This window comes from Panthera leo, chromosome E2, assembly GCF_018350215.1.
Source record: "Panthera leo isolate Ple1 chromosome E2, P.leo_Ple1_pat1.1, whole genome shotgun sequence".
Lineage (NCBI taxonomy): Eukaryota > Metazoa > Chordata > Mammalia > Carnivora > Felidae > Panthera > Panthera leo.
The window spans coordinates 24,658,093-24,685,120 of NC_056693.1; the positions used below are offsets into that span (position 1 = coordinate 24,658,093).

At 41.2% G+C, this 27,028-nt stretch overlaps 1 protein-coding gene across 1 annotated transcript in view; it reads left to right on the forward strand.

The window, feature by feature from the left end:
• The first annotated feature begins 3,899 nt into the window (after positions 1 to 3,899).
• The window catches only part of LOC122207731 (muscarinic acetylcholine receptor M3-like), a 36,109-nt gene continuing 12,980 nt past the window's right edge, over positions 3,900 to 27,028 (forward strand). Inside the window, 2 exon segments of the mRNA XM_042917910.1 lie at positions 3,900 to 3,998; positions 4,703 to 4,807. Coding sequence (XP_042773844.1) covers positions 3,900 to 3,998; positions 4,703 to 4,807 — 204 coding nt within the window.

The following is a 27,028-nucleotide window of genomic DNA, read 5'->3' on the forward strand; positions in this document are numbered from 1 at the left end:
TTATTCCATTGGATATTCCTTCCTGCTTTGTCAAAGATTAGTTGGCCATACGTTTGTGGGTCCATTTCTGGGTTCTCTATTCTGTTCCATTGATCTGAGTGTCTGTTCTTGTGCCAACCAGGCAGGACTATTAATGACCCAGACTCTTCAGGGATGAAGATTTGGATCACCCACCAGGTAAAGAACAATGATGAGCTGAGGTGCTTGCTTAAAACAAAGGGAATCCAGAATGAAGAGTGAAAGAAAGTTGTTATAAATACCAGCCATGATCATGTGACCAGTTACAGAAACAAGAACTGTAATTGGCATGAGTCTTTCCTCCTTATTCTGTTATGAATGTATTGTGTACACTTACACACACACACACACACACACACACACACATGTTTTCTTTCTTCTACCACTCCATATCATGTATTATAAGATATGTTCACTTTAGGGACACCTGGTGGCTCAGTCAGTTGAGCGGCTGACTCTTGATTTCTGCTCAGGTTATGATCCCAGGGTCACGGCACTGAGCATAGATCCTGCTTAAGATTCTCCCTTTTTCTCCCTTTGCCCCTCTCCCCCGCTTGCATGTGCACTCCTTCTCAAATTAAAAAAACAAAAAGTATGTTGATTTTAGGGGCGCCTGGGTGGCTCAGTCACTTAAGCATCTGACTTCGACTCAGGTCATGACCTCACAGCTCATGAGTTCCAGCCCCACATCAGGCTGTGTGCTGACAGCTCAGAGCCTGGAGCCAGCTTCAGATTTCTGTGTGTGTGTGTGTCTCTCCCCCCTCCCCCACTCATTCTCTGTCACTCTCTCTGTCTCAAAAATAAATAAACATTAAAAAAAAGTATGCTGATTTTAAATCATTGTATTTAAGTTACAGGATATCAAGAAGAGTAAGCATCACTCACAGACTTTACCTCCTCTTCTGGGAAAGGGGCTAGTGTGTTTTTGGTTTTACGCAGGATAGTTGTGTCATGGTAGGTGGAACTACGATCTTGTTATTGTCTTAATTTGGTGATTAGGTGTGGTTTAAGGAGATATGTATGGGTGTCATATTAACAAAGAGTGCACTTATGATTAATTTTATGGGTCAATTTTATGTGTTCAGATTTCTGGTTAAACATTATTTTGGGGTTTGTCTGTGAGGATGTTTATAGAATTAGTATTTGAATCACTATACTGAGGAGAGAGGATTGCCTTCCCCATGTGGACAGCTTCATCCAACCCACTGAAGGCCATAAAGGTAAAGGAAGGGAGGATTTAGAGGGAAAAAAGGTGAAGAGGTGGAAGATAATGTGGCACCTTTCTCTGCCTGAGTGCTGGGATGGGACATTGATCTTTTCCTACCCTTCACACCAAGACTAAAATCTATTGAAATCTATACCATCAGCTCTCTGGCTCTCAGGCCTTTATACGTGTGTGTGTGTGTGTGTGTGTGTGTGTGTGTGTGTGTGTGTATGAAGTACATATATATGTGTGTCAAATATATTTGTGTGTGTCAAATACATATATATATGAGTTTCAAATATATATATATATATATGCACACACATATATGTGTATACACACACACACACACACACACACACACACACACACACACAAACATACACAGTATGAATATATATTTCAAATGAAGACCAGTTGCCAGTCCTTGGATTCTCCCACTGACCCAAGACCACAGCATGCCTAGCCTGTATGCTTCTCCCTGCCCCCAAAGGTACCCCAAAGTACCTGGGGAGGAGGGTAATAGAGGTGCTCTCTCACCTTCATTTGGCTCAGCCCCAAGAAATCCCACTGCTCTGGGCCAACCCTAACATGGACAGAACTACCACAGCACCATATGAAATCTGAACACTCCAGAGCAGGGCAGACTCTCATGAATCATCTGATTTGGAGACAGACATATTTTTAACTGAATGTCTCTTCATTACTTCAAATGCTTGTAACTAAGGGGTATTGATAGTAAAATAAAGAAAGTAATTAAATGTTATAATTGACCCATGGCCCCAGTTAAAGTGACTCACATAATCCATATTTCTGTGTCCCATTCTGCAGAGCTCAGGGTCACCTTCTCTCTGACACCAGCCCTATTTCTTCCACTTGGTATTTATGAGCTATTCTCCATGTCTTTGCAAATCTTACCCAACTTTAAGGCACAGGGTGAGCCCACATCCTCCAGGGAGACTTCTTTGCTTGATTTCCTCTGAACTTTTTCTAGTCATTAATCCTACTTCTAAATCTCATTATTCGATGTGTTGAGAAAATAGCACATATATTGCTACATCAAAAATATTTTTAGGGGCGCCTGGGTGGCTCAGTCGGTTAAGCGTCCGACTTCAACTCAGGTCATGATCTCGCGGTTCGTGAGTTCAAGCCCCGCATCGGCCTGGAGCCTGTTTCAGATTCTGTGTCTCCCTCTCTCTCTCTGACCCTCCCCCATTCAAGCTCTGTCTCTCTCTGTCTCAAAAATAAATAAACGTTAAAAAAAATTTATAACAATTTCATAACTGCCTTTCATTATACTTGGTTTCCTTTGTAATCCTATATATTTTATTTTTGCACCTAAAAATATTCTGTAAAGAAGTCCAGAAGCTTCCCTCAGTAGGATCATGGCACAGAAAAGGTTAAGAATTTCTGCTTATGCTTTCATATTTCTGACTCTCCTATCGCCCAACTGAGGGAGGCCTGGGTCCTAGAGCAGCTAGAGGAGCAGCCATCAGGTGGCTCTGGAGAAAGTACCTTCCCCTCCTACCTGCCCACTGGAGAGTACTTCCAAGAAGGCCCCATGCTAATCAGACCAGCAAAGAGTCTTCTTTATGGCAGATGGAGGCTCTAGCACTTGTCAGGGACTGGGAATAGGAGTTGTCAGATGAAAAGAAAACTTTGGGCTTAGCCAGCTTGGGCCCCCCACCAAGACCAAATAGTTCTATCTATACTTAACAATGACACCAGGGCCACCAGGGCCATCACTGCTGCTTATTGGACTACAAGATGGGCTGAGAGAAGCTGCTACAAGACTTGCTTCTTGGTGGAAGCTTTAAGAAGAGACAGTGCAAAATTTGCCACTTTTTCCTTCTTCTCTTGGCTTCCATCAGCCTGATTCCGTCAGTGATGCCAATAAATAGATTAGATTATATTAGATTTTGTAATTTAAAAAGCTACACAACATGGTATGCCCTATCATGTCTTCAACATGTTTTTTCTTGACTGGTAGCCAAGTAACTGCTGTCACAGGGTAAATACCATATCTTTGTTCATTCAACTTGCTCAGCACTGGGGTTCTGTGTCCTTTTTTTTTTAATTTAAATTTAAGTTAGTCAATATACAGTGTAATCTTGGCTGCAGGAGTAGAACCCAGTGATTCATCTCTTACATATGACACCCAGTGATCATCCCAAAAAGTGTCCTCTTGTGGCCATCACCCATTTAACCCATCTTCCCACCCATCCCCCACTCCTGCAATCCTAAGTTTGTTCTCTGTATTTAAGAGTCTCTTATGGTTTGCTGGGGCTCTATGTTTCCTTGGGGCCACAAGTATTACCACTCACTGCAACAGAAAACCCTACTAATCACAGTAGCAAGTAGAGGTGTCTAACCAAATTGTGCAGGCCAAACAACTGCCTCAGCACTGGAGACAATAATGTTGACTTGGGTCCCTAGGAGAGGAATCTCAGGTTTAGGATGGATCAGAGAGTGAGGAAGGGCAGGAGTTCTTGCTGAACATGATATCAGTTATATAGTGGCTGTATGTTCTTTCTCTGCATAGCATCTCTTAAGGGAACCACCTCTCACACTCGCTCAGTTCATCCACTTTAGAGATAGGGATAGGCATATCAACCAGGCCAGGCAAGTCAGGGAACCCCATTCCCCTGGCCATAGTGGTTGGCTCAGAGATGGGTGCATGACCAAAGCTGACCAGTCAGAATTCTCCCCAGGATTTTTGCTAGAACCAGAAAGAGGAGTTCCACCTTTCAGTAGGACCACCAGCTATGAGGATAATGTAACCTTAATACTGCCAGAGTCATCTTTGCCTGCCCATGGAAGAGTCTGCCTGAATAATATGTCACAGAATAAACCAGAGAATAACTATGGAAAAAAGGAAGATTCCTGGGAACAATAATTCATTTTCTGGGTCCACCTGTGCCTAAGCCAGATTCACACAACACATGCACAAGCACACAGTGATCTTTCTAACTTTATGAGTCAGTGAGTTCCATTTTTCTATATTGTTTAAATTAATTGAATTGGCTTTCTGCCACTTGCAAACATAGGGGTCTGTCCTGATTCATGCCATGCTCCATCCTTTTGGAAGCTCCTTTGTAGTCCATGTGGTCCTCACACCATCACTATGGAGTGAATGCAACATAGATTCCTCCACCTATTTTACCAAAAGTGTTAATGAGGCCCAGAAAGAATCAATTTGCCCCAACCTTACAACACTTAGTGTTATTGCCAGGGCTGATGTCAGCATCTTGACTCCCTCATGCAACCACACTGCCCTTGGGTCCCTATTTACATTGTCTGCTGAGAGTCTCTTAGCTGCAGGTTGGTGGTGACAGGCAAGGGAACCACACTCTTCCAAGCTGGAAGTAGGACCAGTGCATCTTCCTCATATTAATCTCTCCATTCCAGAGACTTTGAGTTCACAGATACAATTAGGACAATCCCTCTCCTGGTAATTCAGTCTCTGCTGTTAATCATTAGGTCATTAACCTTCACTCTGATAACAAGCTCATGTTTAATTCAAACAGATCTGTTACCAAGGCAGTCTCCTTGGGAATCTCCATCCCCTTCTGGAAAGGTTTGAGGGTGAGAGTGGTACAAGGAAAGGGAGGGAGGTTCTGGACCTTTCTCTGGCTTTCAGTGAGTTTTGTCTAATCTCAAAAAAATAACACTGCAAGCCTGAGACAAATAATTCTGGTGAATTCCTGGACCTCAATTTCTCCAAATGAAAAATGAAGAGTTTAAACTAAACTCAGCTCCAAAATATCAGAGCAGTTTCAAGAGTGGGCAAGGGGTGCACAGCCCTGAACCCTCCCTGTTCCTCCTCAACCAGGGCAGTTATATTTTTATTTGCCTTTTAAATTTTATTTTTACTATAATTTAATCAGAAACATAATGAATACATTTCTATTGTAAGATATCCAACCAACAAGTGTAAGTTCCCTTGGCTACCTCTCCTAAATCCAGTTCCCTTCTTCCTACCCCCAGAGGTAACTTATTAGTTTGGAAGAGTTTTACCCTTCCAGGCATTAATATATATGGATAATATTCCTTTGTGTATGTGAGTTCTTTTAGTTTTATGAAATAAATATAATTTTGAAAACTTATTTTTTAACTTCTTATTTGAACAATATATCTTGAAGATAGCCCATCTTAGTTTCTACAATTCTACATTATTCTTTTTATAAGTCACTTTGTTGTTAAGGCTCTGAAAAAAATCAATAAAACACTTCCCACTTAGCTGTAGTTGGCCTGTTTTCTTTCATGGTTTTCCAAACCAGAAAACCACATAGAATCACATAATGGATTTAACAGATAATGAAAAGAATCATGTATTCAAGGTAAATGTCATTATTGCATACATTAGTCAGAATTGAAATTTCATCTTTTATGTGTGTCTCTCAAAAATACTGAAAAGAAAAAGGGAGGGTGTTTTAATGATCCCCAGAGGGCAATGTTGCCCTCAGTGGAGCAGACTCATTAGCTTCCCACCAGTTCTGTAAGGTCACTCTTGGGGAGACCTATGCTAATTGGCCCTTCATTTCCCTGGTGATGATACAACTTCTCCCCAGACTGGCAACTGCCTTGCCAGTTTACCTCTTAATATGGCCCTGACTCAAGTTTTCAGATAAAAAGACAGGAGGACAGATTACAGAACAAAGCTACTCACTGGCAATGTTATCACCCAAACTGCAACATTTTCCTAAATCTGGAAACAAGGCTACAGGACCTTTTTTGTTACTGGACATATTTCTGGCTTTCCATGGGTTTTGTCTGGTCTTAAGAAAATAACCCTGCAGGGGTGCCGTGGTGGCTTAGTCCGTTAAGCTTCTGACTCTTGATTCTGCTCAGGTCATGGTCTCACCGGTCCATAAGATCCAGCTCCACATCAGCGCAAAGCCCTCTTGGGATTCTATCTCTCCCTTTTTTTCTTTTTTTTTTTTTAATTTTAATTTTTAAATTTACATTCAAGTTAGCACATGGTGCAACAATGATTTCAGGAGTAGATTCCTTAATGCCCCTTACCCATTTAGTCCATCCCCCTCCCACAACCCCTCCAGCAACCCTCTGTTCTCCAATTTTAGGAGTCACTTATGTTTTGTCCCCCTCCTTGTTTTTATATTATTTTTGCTTCCCTTCCCTTATGTTCATCTGTTCTGTGTCTTAAAGTCCTCATATGGGTGAAGTCATATGATATTTGCCTTTCTCTGACTGACAAATTTCGCTTGGCAAAATACCCTCTAGTTCCATCCACGTAGTTTCAAATGGCAAGATTTCATTCTTATTGACTGCCGAGTAATATTCCATTGTATATATATACCACATCTTCTTTATCTGTTCATCCATCAATGGACATTTGGGCTCTTTTCATACTTTGGCTATTGTTGATAGTGCGGCTATAAACATTGGGGTGCATATGCCCCTTTGAAACAGCATACCTGTATCCCTTGGATAAATACCTAGTGGCACAATTGCTGGGTCATAGGGTAGTTCTATTTTTAATTTTTTGAGGAACCTCCATACTGTTTTCCACAGTGGCTGCACCAGTTTGCATTCCCACCAGCAGTGCAAAAGACATCCTCTTTCTCCTCATCCTCACCAACATCTGTTGTTGCCTGAGTTGTTAATGTTAGCCATTCTGACAGGTGTGAGGTGGTATCTCATTGTGGTTTTGGTTTGGATTTCCCTGATAATGAGTGATGTGGAGCATTTTTTCACGTGTCGGTTGGCCATCTGGAGGTCTTCTTTGGAGAAGTGTCTATTCATGTCTTTTGCCCATTTCTTCACTGGATTATTTGTTTTTTGGGTGTTGAGTTTGATAAGTTCTTTATAGATCTTGGATACTAACCCTTTATCTGATATGTCGCTTGCAAATATCTTCTCCCATTCCATCGGTTGTCTTTTAGTTTTGTTGATTGTTTCCTTCACTGTGCAGAAGTTTTTATTTTGATGGGGTCCCAGTAGTTCATTTTTGCTTTTGATTACCTTACCTTCAGAGATGTGTTGAGTAAGAAGTTTCTGCAGCCAAGATCAAAGAGGTTTTTGCCTGCTTTCTCCTCGAGGATTTTGATGGCTTCCTGTCTTACATTGAGGTCTTTCATCCATTTTGAGTTTATTTTATTTTTTTATTTATTTTATTTTTTATTTTTTTGGGGACAGAGAGAGACAGAGCATGAACGGGGGAGGGGCAGAGAGAGAGGGAGACACAGAATCGGAAACAGGCTCCAGGCTCCGAGCCATCAGCCCAGAGCCCGACGCGGGGCTCGAACTCACAGACCGCGAGATCGTGACCTGGCTGAAGTCAGACGCTTAACCGACTGCGCCACCCAGGCGCCCCCATTTTGAGTTTATTTTAGTGTATGGTGTAAGCAAGTGTTCCAGGTTCATTTTTCTGCCTGTCGCTGTCCAGTTTTCCCAGCACCACTTGCTAAAGAGACTGTCTTTATTCCATTGGATATTCCTTCCTGCTTTGTCAAAGATTAGTTGGCCATACGTTTGTGGGTCCATTTCTGGGTTCTCTATTCTGTTCCATTGATCTGAGTGTCTGTTTTTGTGCCAGGTTTTTGTTCTTTAAAAAGGAAATTGGGCACGTGCATTTTGATGTCAGCATTTGAGATGGACATCAAGTTTTTAGCGCCTATTCTTAGGCCATTTAGAGTAGCATTCTGAGCAGCTTCTGCACAATACAGTGAAATAAATGTGACTGCCTGATTGAGGATGCAGAAGAAAAGCAGCACAATACACAGCATAAAAATCAGAGCAGACTGTGGGAGGATGAGAAGATTGCAATTGAATGGGGCTCAATATTTGATTACAATAGACCCCTCAGTTGCCATAGAAACAAAACCACCTTTCTGAAAAATATACCACTGGGGCCAGGCAGGCATACATTAAAAAAAAAAAAAAAAAAAAAGACTAAATTAAAATGATGCACAGAATGGCAAGGAATGCTCCTGAAATTGCTCCAGCTGGATGGATAAATGAGGAAAGCATGAAGATAACAAGCGGGGTACAATGCAGGCACTTTATGCAGGCTGATTGAAACAGCCTCCAAACTGCAAAGAAATAATGGTATTTGAATCTGGGCCTCTTCTTCTGTGACCAGGCCCCAGGTGCTGGTTTCCTCTGGGATTTTGGATGAGTGAGCCCCATCCTGAGGGCTAGGGTCAGGGCACCATCAAAACAGGATTCTGGATAACATTGTGGGAAAGAGAGAGAAAGATGGAGAGGGAGACAAGGACAGAGAGAGAAAGAGACAAAGAGAGGAGAGAGGCACACAAAGAGACACAGAGAGACAAACTCAGACCTTGTTGCCAATAATTGAAAGTTGGCTGGGTACTGGCTGACATTCTCAGAGGGCAGTCTGGCAAACTGTACTGAGAACCTAGAAAAAGTGCATTCCCAGGAATTCGAATTCTGGGAATCTGTGCTGAGATTTTCATTATAGAGCTATTTAAATTTGCAAAAATTTAAGGGGAGAAAAATTCCCTAATAATAACATGAAAAAACTAATAATACCAGTGAAAATGCTTACCTGGATATCCCTGTGCCAAGAGCTTTACCTGTGTCCTATTTAATCCTCCTGACAAACCAGGAGGGAGCGGTTATTTATTATCTCCATGTTACAGATGAAACTGACATCCCTGTAGGATGAGCAATATGCCTGGGTCACTAAGTAAATGGCATACCTGGGATTTCAACCCAGGTCTTTCTGAATAGATACTTGAAGATGTTAACCACTCACAATTAAATGAATTATAATGTCATTATAAAGTGCAGTATTTTATTGACACTAAAATTATGTTTATGAACAATTTTGTGACAGGAAAATGTGAGAAATTCAGGCCACAAAACTTGTATATTTTATAATTCCAACAATGTTGTGTGATTTTTATATCTTTGCAAACAAAAAACAAAGGAAGAACATTATGGCTTTTAAAATATTCTACTGCCTGCTTTCTCTATTTTTTAAAAACATGTTTATTTTTTTAGAGAGAGAGAGTTAGTGGAAGAAGAGCAGAATGAGGCGGAGACAGAGGCTCTGAAGGGGCCTCTGTGCTGATAGCAGAGAGCCTGATGTGGGGCTTGAACTCACAAAACGTGAGATCATGACCTAAGCTGAAGTTGGAAAGTTAGTTGACTGAGCCACCTGGGTGTTCCTATGTCTGCTTTTCTATACTTTCAAGTTTTTTTTTTAAAAAATAGATTGTCAGCTCTGTGTAGATCTGAGACTGTGGGTATGGGTAATATCAGAACATTTCAGTGTTATTTTTTTTAAGTTTATTTGTTTATTTTGAGAGGGAGAGTACGAGCAGGAGAGGAGCAGAGAGAAAGGGAGAGAGAGACTCTGGAGGCAAGGTAATCAAAAGCAAAAGGGAACTACTGGGACCCCATCAAAATAAAAACTTCTGCACAGTGAAGGAAACAATCAGCAAAACTAAAAGACAACCGATGGAATGGGAGAAGATATTTGCAAGCGACATATCAGATAAAGGGTTAGTATCCAAGATCTATAAAGAACTTATCAAACTCAACACCCAAAAAACAAATAATCCAGTGAAGAAATGGGCAAAAGACATGAATAGACACTTCTCCAAAGAAGACCTCCAGATGGCCAACCGACACGTGAAAAAATGCTCCACATCACTCATTATCAGGGAAATCCAAACCAAAACCACAATGAGATACCACCTCACACCTGTCAGAATGGCTAACATTAACAACTCAGGCAACAACAGATGTTGGTGAGGATGAGGAGAAAGAGGATGTCTTTTGCACTGCTGGTGGGAATGCAAACTGGTGCAGCCACTGTGGAAAACAGTATGGAGGTTCCTCAAAAAATTAAAAATAGAACTACCCTATGACCCAGCAATTGTGCCACTAGGTATTTATCCAAGGGATACAGGTATGCTGTTTCAAAGGGGCATATGCACCCCAATGTTTATAGCCGCACTATCAACAATAGCCAAAGTATGAAAAGAGCCCAAATGTCCATTGATGGATGAACAGATAAAGAAGATGTGGTATATATATACAATGGAATATTACTCGGCAGTCAATAAGAATGAAATCTTGCCATTTGAAACTACGTGGATGGAACTAGAGGGTATTTTGCCAAGCGAAATTTGTCAGTCAGAGAAAGGCAAATATCATATGACTTCACCCATATGAGGACTTTAAGACACAGAACAGATGAACATAAGGGAAGGGAAGCAAAAATAATATAAAAACAAGGAGGGGGACAAAACATAAGTGACTCCTAAAATTGGAGAACAGAGGGTTGCTGGAGGGGTTGTGGGAGGGGGATGGACTAAATGGGTAAGGGGCATTAAGGAATCTACTCCTGAAATCATTGTTGCACCATGTGCTAACTAACTTGGATGTAAATTTTAAAAATAATAATAAAATTTTGAAAAACCGCCAAGAATGTTTCCCTCAACAATGTTCTCATATCATAACTGCCATTGATTTACATATCTGACTCTAAATTGTACTAGGTCTTTTCAACCCAACAAAAACAGCAACAATAATAATAAGCTACCATTTATTGAATTCATACTGTGTGCCAGACACTGTGCTGTCTTTTTTGTTATTATTTATAATTTAATTTTTGAATAAACAATAAACTTGAAGTTTCCAAAATTTGGACATGTGGTGCATTTTTATCAAAAATATGCCTGCCCCCACTGTTCTCACTCAGTTTCCCTCCCCATAAACAACTAATTTTGCATGCTGCCAGAGATTTACTATCCATGTGCAAGCAGATATATGTGTGTGTAACCTGCATCTGAAATCTCTTAGAAACCATTCCACATTAGTTCATAGAGAGCTTCCTTATTCTTTCCATGGCTATATGGAAATATATGTGATGGCTTCCATTACATGGAAGTACCATAGTTTATTTAAACATGTACATACTACTGAACATTTGGGTGGTTTTTAATCTTTTGAATAATCTTGTCCAGTTTTCATTTCATATGCGTGCAAGTATATACAGAGGAAAATTCTTAGCGATGTAATTCTTGGGTCAAAGGGTGAGTCCATTTTAAATTTAAGTAGATATTGCAAAATTATCCTCAAAGATATTTTACCAATCCATACTAGCACCAGGAACATAGAAGAGTGTGTATTTCCCCATACCTTTTTGTAGAAGACCAAGAGAGAAATTTGTTTTGTTGAGGTGAGGCCGAGAAAAGGGAGAGAAGTTTCCTGTGAGACCAAGGAAGGTGGCAGGTGTCAAAGGAAAAAAGAATTCATTCTAAGTTGTAAAGAAAAAATCATTCAATGACATCTGTTAAAGCACAGTAAGGAAGACTTCATTCAAGGTGGGGATGGACTATCATGTTAGGTGTAGAGACCACTGAGGTGGGAGTTTGCAGCAGTAAAGAGAGGTTGGTCTCAACTCTGATTTCAGCATGGGCATTGGGAATTTATATCCAAGGAGCAGGTGGAAGTCAGTGGACAGAAAAAGGAAACATCAGGGGTTGGGGGGATTCTGGTTAAACCTGTTACCAAAGTCAAACTTGCCCATGAACCTGTTGTGAAGTAAGCCAGTGGCTGGCACACAGGTTTTGAAGCAAAGAAAGCTTTATTTTCAAAAGGGCAGCCAACAAGAAGACAGAGGATTGTTCCTAAAGTTACCTTGCCTTGTTCATCCTAGGGGCAGTTTATACATGATTGGTCAGGGTTTATGGGATTCTTGAAAATTTAGTGGGAAGTCTTGAAACCATTTGAAGATATGCATTCTTCTGGACAGTGAGACACCATCTGGCACCTGGGACCTCTGATAGTTTTAAGACAAATGTCACCTTCTGTTTTCCATCAGATTCTTATAATCAATGTGCAAACAAGAGGTAGAATGAAAAGGGCAAAGCTAATAATTAACCATGCACAGAGCTTAAGGAAACCTAATTAAGTAAAGAACAGAACATGAGGCTAGATTAATAATAAAACTATAACACAGCTTATACCTTCAAAACAGGTCTAAGAACGAAGTGTTTGGCCTTAACCCCACCTAACAGGGTACTTGCTGAAGACAGAGCAAGGTGATCACACCTGATCAGGGATGGTGGGGGTGAGGAACCAGATTTGGAGGGTGATCAGACATTAAGGATGGTGGGGGAGGTGGGTTTCTGGTTAAACTGACTTAGCAGGGCTCTTGCTAAAATTGGACAATGCAGAGATGACTATAGAAATCCAAAATTCAGGCCTGGTTGAGGAAAGAGTTAAGGGAAGCCTGAGTGGATTTGGTCAATGGAAGAATCTTTGTAATAGGTTCCATGATGTGTCCCTACCTTGTGATCTTCAAATCTTCAGTAGAATGTATTAAATTCATAAAGTGCCTGGTGGAGATTATCCTGAAAGTTGATGGAAAGTTTCATTTTGTATCCAGCTGTTATGTGAAGCAGAGGCAGCCCTGGGGATCCAGGCATGAAAGCAGGAAGGACATAAGGACACACACAGAAATTGGACGGAGGGTTCTGGGCTTCCAGATACTGTTGTTTATGGAGCCCGGCAGAGCTGAGCTGCTCTCCAGGGACAGGGGGCTGCAGGGGACATTTAGGACACACACACATACAGCTATAGTTCCTTTGTAAATAAACCTGGCACTATCTGGAAAACATATTTGGGAGTGAAGAGACAGAGAGAAATCTGTCCCTCCCACTCACCCTCCCAAGTCCTCTCTAAAAAGATAACCCTGCCTTCTTCCTCGGAAATGCTCAGGCCAATGGCCTGATTGAGAAGCAGAAGAAAAGCAGCATAGCGCAATGTAAAAAGTCAGGGCAAGGAAAACTGTTGATCACTCCCTTTGGGAATCTTTAGGTCAAACATGACTTCATCTCTTTATTCCTAACAGCTGCCTTTGCTGGAGCTGCCATGCCATGCTAGCTGCTTTGCATGAGTTGTCACATATAATCCCTACAGCCAAACTCTATTACAGTGGTTCCCAAACTTTACTGCATGCCAGAATCACCTGGGGAGCTTTACAAACTCATACTTCATGCCAATTAAATCAGAATGTCTGGGGATGAAAATCAGTATTTTTTAAGACCCCTAGATGATTCATTGTGCAGCCAAATATGGGAACCATTGGTCTATTATTATCCTTCTTTATAGAAAAAGAAACTAAGACTCACTGTGGCTAAGGGCCCACAGCTGGTAGAAGATCCAGAGCTAAGCTTTCTAAACCCACACAGTAGCCACCAAGTGGAACTTCTTCAGAGCTTCTACAGGGTAGCATGAGAGATTCTTGGGCTAGACAAGACTTCTGAGTTCATCTTGCCATTTTACCTGTGACATTGTATTAGGGTTCTCCAGAGAAACAGAATCAATAGGATAATTATTTATTTATTTATTTATTTATTTATTATAAAGAATCAGCTCACGTGGTTATGGAGGCTGAAATGTCCCAAAATATTTAGTCAGCAAGCAGGAGGCCTGAGAACCAGGAGGGCAGATGGTGTGAGATACGGTCCAAGTCTGAGTCTGAAGGTAAGAGAAGACACATGTGCCACCTCAGTCAAGTAGAGAGAGAGAATTCTCTCTTATCTGCACTTTTGTTCTATTCATACCTCCAACAGACTGGATGAGACCCACCCACATAGAGGAGGGAAGTCTGTTTTAAGCAGTCTACAAGTCTAACTGTTAATCTGCTCCAGAAACACCTTCACAGACACACCCAGGATGATGTTTAACCAAATATCTGGGGACCCTGTGGCCCAGACAAGTTGAAACATAAAGTTAACCATAGGAAGACACATCTTTATCCAGCCTTGGCTTACACACACTTCTATTGGAGACATTTCTGCCTCTAGGGAAGCCCATTCCATCACTGGAAAACACTATCAGAAATCTTATTCTTATATTCAGTGGAAATTTTCTCCCCACTAATCTCTGCTCATCAGTCCTATTTATTGAATTTTCTTCAAATTCAATTTTCTTCAAATTACACAAATGTTTATTATTTCCAGAATCTCCAGCACCAGAGACATGTGTTCCAGAAAATGATGCCTCACCTTAATCCTACAAAGAGCCATCACTCTTTACAAGGCATGGCCAAATTGGAGTTATTGCTAGTAGGTCCTGACATTCCTAATGAAGATCCTACAGAGTGAACACTTAATTTTTGGCTGTGCAGCATCTATTTGCCCCATTTTAACAGTGCCCTGATTTCCTATATGGAAATGATCTCTCCTCCATTATGGGGAGTCTTGGTGAAAGAGTAAATCTAGGGTCCTACCCTCCACTGAGGGAGGCCAGGCCTTTCCCCCTCTCTCCTGGCATAGCTAGGGGGTAGACATGTGGCTTATGCATGGCTTGGCCAACAGGTCCAGAAGTCCTACCAACAAATTACCTTTCATTTAGTTCATCTATATTTGGTTTATGTTGTTTGCAGACAAGAAAACTAAAGTAAGGACCTAGTTCTGGGGTAGAGGGTAAGACAGTTTGGAAGTAGGATATATACCTGTGAAGTAAGAGGGTTTGAAGGCAGATTGTAACAGTCTCCAGGATATGCCAAGGTCCACACTGGGCCTGAAGAAATAGATAGGAACCATTAGCTTCTAGATGTAAAATCCCATCTCCCAAATATTTACAAATCATATATCTGCCTGAAAGACTGAAATCCAGAATATAGAAAGAATACTTGCTACTTAATAAAACAATACAAATTTTTAAATGGGCAAAAGATTTGAATATAAATTTCACCAGAGAAAGTGTACAATAACTAATAAGCACCTGACAAACTACTCAATATCATTAGTCATTAGAAAAATGCAAATTGGAACTATAGTGAGATAGCACATCACACCCACTAGAATGTCTACAATCAAAAAGACAGAAGGTAACAAGTGTTGGGGAGAATGTGGACAAAATAGAATCCTCATGTAATGTTGGTGCAGCCACTTTGGAAAATAGTTTGGCAGTTTCTTAAAAAGTTAAATATAAAACTTACCATACAGCTCAGAAATTCTCCTTCTAAGTATTCACATAAAAGAAATGAAAACATATGGTTACACAAAGACCTGTATCTAAATGTACTTAGAAGCTTTATTCATAACAACCAAAAAATGAAAGCAATCCGTGTAAATAACTTGTGAAATACTACAACATGGATGAAACTCAAAAACATTAAGTGAAAGAAGCCACAGACAAAAGACCACATACTGTGTTATTCAATTTATATTAAATGCCCAGAAAAAGCAGATCTATAGATAAATAGATTAATGGTTGCCTAGGGTTGAGACAGGGATTGACTGCAAATGAACACAAGAAATATTTTTGGTTTAATGGAAATGTTCTAATAGTAGATTTTACAACTCTAAATGTGCTAAAAATCTTTGAATTGTACACTTAAAATGGGTTACTTTTATGGTATATAAATTATACATCAATAGTTATTTTTTAAATCCCATCTTCCATTTCTGAGAAGGCATTAGAGGAATAGCTGCTTTCTAACCCCTGTATCAGCAGATATTAAATGCAATGTTTCTGGTGTGAAGGACCTGTAAATTCCTAAAACAACAGAACTAAAAATGCTCTTACTGGAAGTATTAGAATTCTCATTGTTTCAAATGACAAAAATACAACTCAAAATGGTGTAGTCAAAAAAAAAAAAAAAAAGTACCAATCGTCTCATATAACTGAAAAGTTCAGGGGCATGTTGTTTTCAGGCAGAGCTGCATCCAGGGGCTCAGTACTTTCTCCATCTCATTATCTCTTTTTCTCTGAATTTAGCTTTCCTCCTATATCAGCTTTTGTATTCCTTTCAAGGGATGGCTCTAGAAAGTTCTCCCAATGTAATAATCCCGAAGGAAAAGGAGCTCCCCTTTGCCAATAGTTTCCACAAATATCCAAGGTTGACTTTTACTGACCCAACAAATCACATTTTTATCACTTACTCAATTATCCTAGGAGACATATTCACCCCAACTACATGAACTGAGGGTGAGGAAAATGCAGTTCCCAAAATAAAAGTCAAAGTGTGATTATCAGACGAGGACTGGATGTTTGGCACAGAAAAAAGGAGATGTTCAGTATAAAAATCATCCAGTTAGACCTAAGGCCAATAAAAAGAGAACTGCAAAAGGCAGCAGAGAGGCACAAAGTGTGAGGATCACATGCTTCCCAGTATCCAAGAGACAAAAGCCTGCTTCAGCCTCCAGTGGGCAATGTGGGTCAGCACCATGAAGAGCAGGCTCTCCTACTTAACCTTCTCCCTTCTTGGTGCCCTGGCCTGGGCCACACAGAGCTCGTTGCCAGAACAAAGCTAAATCTCATTCCAGATCCCTTTCTGCTACCTTTTGCAGATTCCTATTCACTCTTCATTTTGTTTCTCAACCATCCTCTGTTGTAAAATGAGTGTCCCCTGATGATTCTCAAAAATAAAGCACTAGGAGGCATGTTGCCAGTTTTCAGGCAAAGTACACTGGACTAGAATTGGTAGTGGCCATGAAATCTGAAAGGAAGTTTGGCCCCAGCCCAGAAGGAGCCCAGAGACCCAGAAAGCAAGAATGGAAGTCAGACATTCACTTCCTTTGGTATTGAAATCAGCCAAGGGACCAACTTTAAGCTCCAACACAGGGAGAGAGGCGTGGGAATGTGGTTCTACTCAGTATTACCACTTCCTCACCACCCACTGACTCAGTCCACTAAAATATGACATCCTATCTGGTACTCCACCAAAGAAGTCTCACCAAGATTACCAAAGACCCCCATCTTGCTGAACCAATGAATCTGTGGTTTTCACATTACCTTTCACAGCAGCAGCATTTGACCTTTTGCCCCCTCCCATACACTTAGAGGACCCTCTTCACAGACTCCCATGACACCTTGCTCCCCAGACTTCCTTCTCTCAACTTGATGTCTCATGCTCAGTATGCTGATAAACCTACTGTTCTCTACTGGACCATTAAATGATGGAATTCCTCAAGACTCAGTCCTAAAATCTTTCTTAAAACACAAATTTAGGGGCGTCTGGGTGGCTCAATTGATTAAGTGTCCGACTCTTGATTTTGGCTTAGGTTGTGATCTCAGTTTGTGGGTTTGAGCCCCATGTTAGGCTCTGTGCTGACAGTGCAGAGCCTACTTGGGATTCTCTCTCTCTCAAAATAAATAAGTAAAATTAAAAAAAACAAATTTATTAAGACATATAAAATCCATGAAACAAAATTTTACATTTTTTAGTATATGATTCAATAGCATTAATTACATTCACATTGTTTTACCATCATCACCACAATCTATTTCCAAAGCCTTTTCATCACTCCAAACAGGAACTCTGTAACCATTAAACAACACTTCCCCATTTCCTCCTTCCTCCAGCCTCTGGTAACTTCTCTCTTTTCTGTCTCTATGAAATTGCCTATTTCACCTCAGATAAGTGGAATTATACAAAATTTGTCCTTTTGTGTCTGCCTTATTTCACTTAGCATAATGTTTTCAAGGTTCATTCATGTTGTAACATGTATTGGAACATCTTTCCTTTTTATGACTGAAAGATATCCATTGTATATGTATGCCACATTTGGTTTATCCACTCAATCTCTTGATGGATACTTGAGTTGTTTTCACCTTTCAGCTATTGTAAATAGTGCTGCAATGAACTTTGGCATACAAATATCTGTTGGAGTCCCTACTTTCAATTCCTTTGAGCATACAGCTTATCTTTTTTTATTTTTTTAAATTTTTTAACGTTTATTTATTTTTGAGAGACAGAGATAGAACATGAGTATGGGAGGGACAGAGAGAGAGGGAGACACAGAATCCAAAGCAGGCTGGAGCCTGTTTCTGAGCTGGTTCTGAGCTGTCAGCACAGAGCCCAATGCGGGGCTCCAACCCACGAACCACGAGATCATGAGCTGAGCCAAAGTCAAACCCTTAACCGACTGAGCCACCCAGGTGCCCCAAGCGTATAGTTTATCTAAGAGCAGAATTGTGTCATACACTAAGTTTATGTTTAGCTTTTTGAGGAACTGCCATACTGTTTTCCACAGGGGCTGCACCATTTTATATTCCCACTAGCAATGCACAAGAGTTCCAACTTCTCACCAACACCTATGTTCCATGTTTTTCATTATAGCTATACCAATAGGTATGAAGTAGTATCTCATTGTGGTTTTGACCTGCATTTCCATAATGACTAATGATGTTGAACATCTTCTCGTGTGGTTATTGTCCATTTGTATTTCTTCTTTAGAGAAATGTCTATTGAAGTCCTTTGCCCTTTTTTGAAACTCCGTTGTTCTTTTTTGTTGTTGTTGAATTGTAGGAGTTCTTTATATCTTCTGGATATTTAACCTTTATCAAATATATTGTTACCAAAAATTTTCTCCCATCTTGTAGGTTGTCTTTTTACTTTGATAATGCCTTTTGATACACAAGTTTTAATTTTGATGAATTCCATTTTATCTATTTTTTCTTCTGTTGCTCATGTTCTTGATATCATATATAAGAATCCATTGCCACGTCCAAGGTCATAAAGATCCTAAAACCTTGTTTTCTCTAATTTTTTTCTCTTGCCCCAAGAAATCTCATTCATGCCTCTATATGTACAAATGGCACCAAAATGTCTATCTCCACCCTAGTCATCTCCTCTGTTGATTGCTTAGACCTGGGCTCAGTTGCTTACTTATCTCCCTACTTGGCAATCTCAATGGCACCTCAAAATTCAGCATGTCCAAGATCAAACTCATGATCTCCCCACCCAGAAAGTTAATTGTCTTTCAGTGTACAGTACCTCATTAAACAGCACCTACATCCTCCATTCAAGGATATAAGCCAAAGTCGAGGAGTCATTCTTTTCATCCCCCTTTTCCTAAACCCCAGTATCCAATCCACCTCCTAATCTCCACTATCACTGTCACCTTCCTGGTCCAAGCTGCTGCCATTTCTCATCTGGACTATACAAATAGCCTTCTAACTAGTCTCCCTACATCCACTCCACACCCACCCCAAATCTATTCTTCACAATACAACCATATCATCTTTATAATGTGCAAGTGTGATATTATTACCTCTGCCTAAAATTCTTCAAAAAAAATTTTTTTATGATGCTTTTCAGATACAAACCCAAGTCATTTTGTATTTCTCTCCCCTGGTCCTCCTCCACCAACCTGCCCCTCACACATCAGGCCAATGCACAGACTATACTATCCTCTGTGCCTAGAGTACGGTATCAGTCAGAGTTCTGGTGGAAACAAGTTCAAAAGGGGTAAACTGTCTACGTCAGTTCAGGCTGCTATAACAGAGCCAGAGACTGGGTGTCCTAGAGGTAAGATAAATGCATTTCTCACAGTTCTAGAGGCTGGAAAGTCCAAGATCAAGGCACTGGCAGATTCTGTGTCCAGTCAGGCCCTGTCTCCTTGTTCATAGACTGCTGTCTTTTCTCTATTATCTCATTTGGCAAGAAGGATGAGGGATCATTTCTCTGGGGTCTCTTTTACAAAGGCACAAACTGCATTTTTGAGGGCTCTGCCATCATAACCTAATCATCCCAAAGGCTCCTTCTCCAGGTACCATCACATTGAGGATTAGGTTTCAACATATGAATTTTGGTGGGAAACAAACATTCAGTCTATAGCAGTAACTTCATAGAGTTTAATGGTGGGGTTTTTTGAAAAGTTGCAGGCAGGACTAGGGGAAATACCACACAGAGACTAGCAACAGTGAGAATCACAGCCAGGCCTAAAGTAGAAAGAGTAGCTCCTGGGAACCAGTGAGCTTGAGGTTACAGGCAAAGGGCCTCTCAACAAAAGCAAGATGTCCAGAAAGCAGAAGCCAAGTTGAGATTAAGCATGCAAAGATTTTATTAGGGAAAATTTTTATGAGAGAAAATGGGTAGGGAACACAGAAAGGCTGGGAGAGCCATCAGACATGATATAAATCTGACCCCAAATGAAGAATAGAGGGAAAGACGGATGGGTAGGAGCATCCTAAACTGTGCAGACTAAAGGAGTTTTGTAAACATTATCAGGGAGCCCTCAAGACAGAATCAGCCAGCAGAGAAGTCCTGTATCTCCCAGGAATGCTTTAATACCCCACTCCACAGCCACAGACTGGGAACCGCCCATGCAAAACATGGTCTTGGTGCAATGAGGGAGTGGGTTTCAGAGCATAGAAATTAGAGCCCACAGTTAATTATGCATTCTGCAGAGATCTGTCTTGTGGTTGCCACAGAAGCCACAAGTAGAGGAATGCCATCCCAGGCAGGGAGGGAGCCAGAGAAATAAACACCATGACCTCACTCTGCTTCTTCCCACTCATCTCTTCCTCTGGCCCAAACCTGCTGGAAGCAAGAGCCTGGTGAGGCAATCCCTGGAGGTCGTCCACCTGAGCACAGAGCAGGATGGACAAAGATAGAAAGTGGATCCTGAGGGGCAAATACGTTACCTAATCATCTCCTACAAATCTCTCTGACTCCAGGTTATATAACACTTCTTCAGGAATTCTTGCCTGGACCCTTGGGCAGGACAAGTTCCACTGTTGATCCAATCTTTTCCTTAATTGCACTTCCTATAACTATAATTTCATATGTGTCCCTGTATGTGTCATATAATCCGATATATGTCCCTGTTTATTCTCTCACCATAAACTGCAAAGGTGCAGGGGCCACTTCTGATATTTCTCACCATTGTATTCTAAACTTTTCCTACTGTGTCTGGCACAAAGTAGATTCCCAATAAATAGTGTTTGAGTGAAATAATAAACAAATAAGGATTCAGAGCCAAAAGTTCCCCAAAACCTCCAAACATGCTCACCATTTATCCACATGTGGAGAAACTGAGATCTGGAAAAGGAAAGTGGTTGCCCAAGATCACCTAGACCAGTGCTTCTCCCACTACATAGGCAGAAGTACCATGGTTCATTTTTATTTCCAATCTGTTGCAGACTGATACTTTTGTAATACACACAAAAAATGAATTTCTATAAAAATGAAATAACAATGCAAAAACCTACAAAGTACAAACCCATTTCTTTATTATTAGACTTAACAGAAATAAAATTGCTATGTCAACTTTATAATGTTTCTGAAGGTTAACTTAAGTTCTATGCTTATCTCTTCTCGGACCAGTAACATCTGACAGACACTGACAGAAACCATCAATGTGGGACCCTGGGTAACCCTTACCCTAGGCTGCATCCCTGGGCAGTAGTTGACCTCCCAGGCCTTCCATGTAGGTGCAGGAGGGACCATCAGCAAGCCAGTTCTTCTCAGCCCTGGTCTCCCTGGAACTGAGTTTGAAGGAACCCAGCAGTCCCAGATGCAGTGCTCCAGGAGCTGTGAGGCACAGAAATGGAATTACAGAGCTGCCATCTGTGTACTGCTGCCTGCCTCTTTCATGCAAATTGCAACCCTCTTTCCCAGATGCAAGTGAGCAAAGGGGCCTCTTCTTGGTCCTGCAGAGACTCTTCTCCAGCCTCCCTTGCCATAGAAATACTGATCTGTTCCCGAGAAAGCAGATGCAGTGATCCCAAACTGGGGTACGAGAGCCTGAGGTGGCCTGACTATACAGACCAAAGTGCTCCTTTCCAATGGGGAGGCCCAGGTCTAGAGAGGGGAAAGCTGCCCACATTTCATGGGAGAGATAGGAGCCAGTGGACCACTCTTGCTTCTCTCTTCTCAGTGGTCCCTTTAGCATCCCTGCTGCAACTGCCATGTACCTTCACCTCCAGAGGTTCCCATACTTTCTTTCTGGCTCTCTTCCAATCTATTCTCACAATGAAGCCAAAAGCATGGCCCCATCTGCTCAAACCCTTTTAAAGTCTTCTCATTGCTATTAAAATCAGGTACAATTGCCTCACCATAGCCAGCAAAGCTTGCAAACTTAGATTGATCCACTAAACCCACTAACAAAACCCCACTTAGATGTCTCAAATGGACTTCAAGCTCATTATATCATGTTGAACTTGAGCATCTTTATAGGCCTGTCCTCTCCGGAGTTCCTCATCTTACCAAGATCACCACCTTTCACATAGCTACAGAATCCAGAATCAAGGAGTTACTTCTGATACCTCCTTTTCCCTCACCCTCTGTAGCCAAATCAGTACCAAATGGCTTTTCCTCCTACGTATATTTCAAGCCCATCCACCTCTCTCCATCCCTGCCCCACCAGTCTAGTCTCTGTACTGTCACCTATAGCTAATGACTGTGTTAACCTCCTATTCAGAACCACACATCCACTTGGGCTCTGCTCTATCCTTTTTCCTTGTGGCAGCCAAACTACAGGTCTAGTCATATTCCCTCTGCTCTAAGCCTTTCAGAGTTAGGTCTCACAAGCAGGTTCAGCATCCTCACCATGGCCAGCCAGACCCTGTGCATGCTACTTCCTGCCTCCTCCAGCCTATTTCCACTCACTTTTTTCAGGTGCTCAAACATCACACTCTCCCCTATCTCAGAGCCTCTGTGCATGCTATTCCCTCTGCCTGATGTGCTACTTTCCCTGTCCTCTCCCTTCAGCCCCAGTAAATGCCTGCTCCATCTGTAGGTCTGGACTAGAATAAAACTTTGACAAGGTAAAATTCCTAGCATATGCATTCCTAACAAAGACAGATGGCCTTACTCTTGATTTCACTGCAGATAAGGAGCCACCTGTCCACACACTTCCCTCCCCGCCACCTCTCAGACACCCCCCACGCAGAAGCAAAACTCCTCAGTGCAAATACCCACCTCCAGGGGGCTCCTGGCAGGCCATGGCTCTGACCCTTGGCATAGCAGATGAGGGCAGAGCCTACGCCCATGTTATCAGCCTAGGGAGGTGACACAGGAATTGTGCTCCCAGCTGGCACACACTGCAGACCCAAGCTCTGAGAACAGGAGTTTAAAATCCCCACATCTCACTGTTCAGACACTACCTCAGAGATGATATCATCCACCTACCTCATCATGGTCAGATAGTATTTGGAGCCCAGCAGGAAGCACGGGCTCATCCAAGGTCATTTTGTCAATGGCAGAGCCCAAATAGGAAGCAAATCTCTCTGCTCCCACTTCAGTGATCTTCTCATATCAACAAGGAAGCACAACAATGAGAAGATATACCATCAAGAGGCTTCACAAGAAGTGCATACAACAAAGGAGATGAAGCAGAAAAACATGGGACTGGCTCTTGAACTCACTTGAGACAGCCCGTAGACTATGAGAAATAGCTGGATGAGACTTTGTGGTGGATAAAAGGGGGAGGGTGACTACAGAAGGTGCTTCCCCATGCTGGTAGGGACAAGAAATGGTGAAAAACTAATAATTATTACCATTCGTAGGACCTCTCCCAGTCCACAGTTGAGTAAGGCCTAGGAAAACCCAGTTTCCATTTTAATAACAGCAACTTGTATGCAGGACTCTCATAAAAAGAATATGCAGGACTCTGAGACAAAATTGGAAATGTCTTTTAAGATACTTTTGGCTATTTCAGGTTTGGCAAGGAACGCTCAACTACAAATGCCTGAAACAAAAAAGGACATTTATTCACCCATTTTCCGAAAAATCTGGAAGAAGTTCAAGAGTTGGTTCAGTGGCTCAACTAGGTCATTAAGGTCCAGGCTCTCTTCATCTTTTCATCCTGCTGTCCTCACCAAGATGATGATGTTCCCCCTCATGGTTGCAAAGACAGCCAAAATATCTTCAAGGAATCACAAAACCACACAGAGAATTTCTCCTCCCTTACACCTCTATTATCTTGGATTGGATTAAGTTCTTTCCTAGGAGCATCCATTCTCCCAAGGAAACTTCCCTTGGGAAGTCATTGCCCAGATCAGGTCACATACCCATGTTGCAAAGGACATCTAGAAAGCAGCCTCTGGATGTTTCCATCTATAATAGTGGAAGTGAGCTCTGGTGAGTAAAAAAGAATGGGGAGTGGGCTCTTTGGATAATCAGCTGACAAGTTCTGCACCACTGGACTAAAGCAAGAACAATCTCACTGCTACGTCATGCCTGGATTCAGAAATTTGCTAGAAAGAACTGATTATCCCCTGACAAGGACTTTCCCAAAGATCAGTGAGTTGAAGACAGCCTTGACCTTGTGGGTTGACTCACCCCATGAGCAACCAGACATCTGTTCAAGATTTTCATCCTCCTCTAGCCCTCCTGCTGTTCATGGGGCTGTTTATGTCAAGTTTGTTAAAAGCAGTCTGTCCAAGACTGCGCAAAAGGATGACTAAGCCTCCTTATGTAAAGGACCAACCAATCAGTCATCAGTTTTTCCTTAACACGCACATAGAAAAAAATCCTCACCTTCACCTTAAAGCATAGCATCAAGGAGGCACAATGACCACAGTGAACTGGATGTGATGACATATGAGTTCCAGGTCCACATCCACTAGGGATCAATTCTGTAATTTCAAGCAGATTCCTCCACCTCTCTAAGCCTCCTTTCCTTCACTTAGAAAATGAATTTCATAATCCATTCCCTTATTTTACTGAGATTATACAAATTCATGTATATGTAAAAGCTTTGTGAAGCAAAAAGTATTGATCAGTCATTCAACAAATATTAAGTACCTATTATGTGCCAGGTACAACACAGTGATGAATGTCCTTGTTCTGATGGAGCTCTCATTTTAGGTGGGGAAAACCACAATTAAACAACTGAACCAATAAAGAATGTACATCTGGGAAGATACTTGCAAATTATATGTCCAATAAATGGTTAATATCCAAAATTACAAAGAAATTATACAACTCAACACCCAGAAAACAAGTAATCCATTTAAAAATGGGCAGAAGACATGAAGAGACACTTTTCCAAAGAAGACACCCACATGGCCAACAGACACATGAAAAGATGCTCAACATAATTCATCATTTGCATTCAAAGAAATGCAAATCAAAACTACAATGAGATGTCACCTCACACCTGTCAGAATGGCTAAAATAAAAAAAAAAAAAAAACAAGAAACAAGTGTTGGGATGTGGAAAAAAAAAGAACCCTCTTGCACCGTTAGTGGGAATGCAAACTGGTGCAGCCACTGTGGGAAACAGGATGGAGGTTCCTCAAAAAATTTAAAATAGAACTACCCTATGATCCATTAATCACACTAGTGGGTATTTACCCAAAGAATACAAAAACACCAATTCAAAGGGGTATACGCACCCTGATGTTTATAGCAGCATTATCTACACTAGCCAAATTATCAAATGAGCCCAAGCATCCATCAACAGATGAATAAAGAAGATGTGAGATGTATAGATGTATATATAATTTGTATATATAATTTCCCATATATATATACATATATATATATAAATATATATATATATAATTTCCCATATATATATGGAAAATTATTTAGCCATAAAAAAGAATAAAATCTTGCCATTTGCAACAACATGGATGGAGCTAAAGAGTATAATGTTAAGTGAAATAAATCAGTCAGAGACAGGCAAATACCATATGATTTCACTCATGTGGAATTTAAGAAACAAAACAAACTAGCAAAGGGGAAAAAAAGAGAGAAATCAAGAAAGAGATCCTTAATTATAGAGAACAAACTGCTGGTTACCAGGAGCAGTTTGGAGAAGCGGGTGAGTGAAAGAGATGATGGGGATTAAGGAAGGCACTTGTCATGATGAGCACCAAGTGATGTATGAAATTATTGAATCACTATATTGTATACCTGAAACTAATATAACACTGTATAACTATATTGGAATTAAAAATTTTTAAATACCCTACTAACAATCAAAAAAAAAAAGAGAAAAGAATGTATATCCAGGTAGTTATAAAGACTATAAAAAATAAGTTCTGTGATGTTAGAAAGTGACTAGGTGACAGAGAAAGAGTTGGGCCTTCAACATTTGACTTAAGACCTAAAAGATTTGAAGAGCCAACCATGAACTGATGGGGCAGGGCAGGACAGTACTCCAGGGAGCAGGACAGCAGTTGTGCAAGTTGAGCAGGAGAGCAGTGAGCACAAGGCATAGAAAGAGGAGGTCAGAGGCAGGCAGGCCCAGGGTCATGCACGTTCTTTAAGGCCTAGCCTTCAAACTTTGGGTCACAATCAGTGGAATCATGAAGGGCTTTTCAGCTTCTTTATAGTTTTCTGTGCTTTCTCTTACTTATAATAAGCATATTTAACTTTTATAGTCATAAAAATAAGTTTAAACACTGGAAACTGATGCCCACAGAAACCTAGAGGAGCTGGGAAGTCATGAAGAAAAAGGAATTGTTCAGGAAAAGCCCTCTGCCTTTCCTCCAGCCTGGCCCGCTTAAGGCTCTGCAGGCACCATCAGCCCCTCCCCACTCCCCTGCCCTTGCTTCTTGCTCATCTCCCTCCCTCTCTCCCTTCCACATCTCCTTCTCTCCCTTCCCTTACTTTTCCTTTCTCTCTTCCCTTCTTTCTTCTGATCTTCCTTCCTTGCTTCCTTCCTTCCTTTCTTCCCTCCCTCCCTTCTTTCCTTTATCCATCAGTAGGATTGTCTTTTCCATCAAATGGAAAGCCGAAAGTCCTTCCTTTACAGATAAGAATTCATGAACCCTACCAACTTTAGCCAGTGGTTAGATGAAGGCATCCAATTCAGTTCCATCTGTGTTTACTAAGTATGGCCCTAATGTGTATCTTCTATCCACCTCCCAAAATAAGAAGTTATCTTTCATATTCCCAGAACCCTCATTTCCCGGTGAGAGAAGGAAAGGAATTGGCTAGAACCAGTGTTCAGGGAACAAGGCAGAGGTTGGACTGACAGCCCCTTTCTTCCTGACTCTAAATCTAATTATGGATCTCAAACTCACAGGCCTAAGTCCCTGGCAAATCTCTTCAGTCAGCAAAGGCCTGCATAAGTGGTGAGGACTGTGGAAATTCTCACTGTTTAGT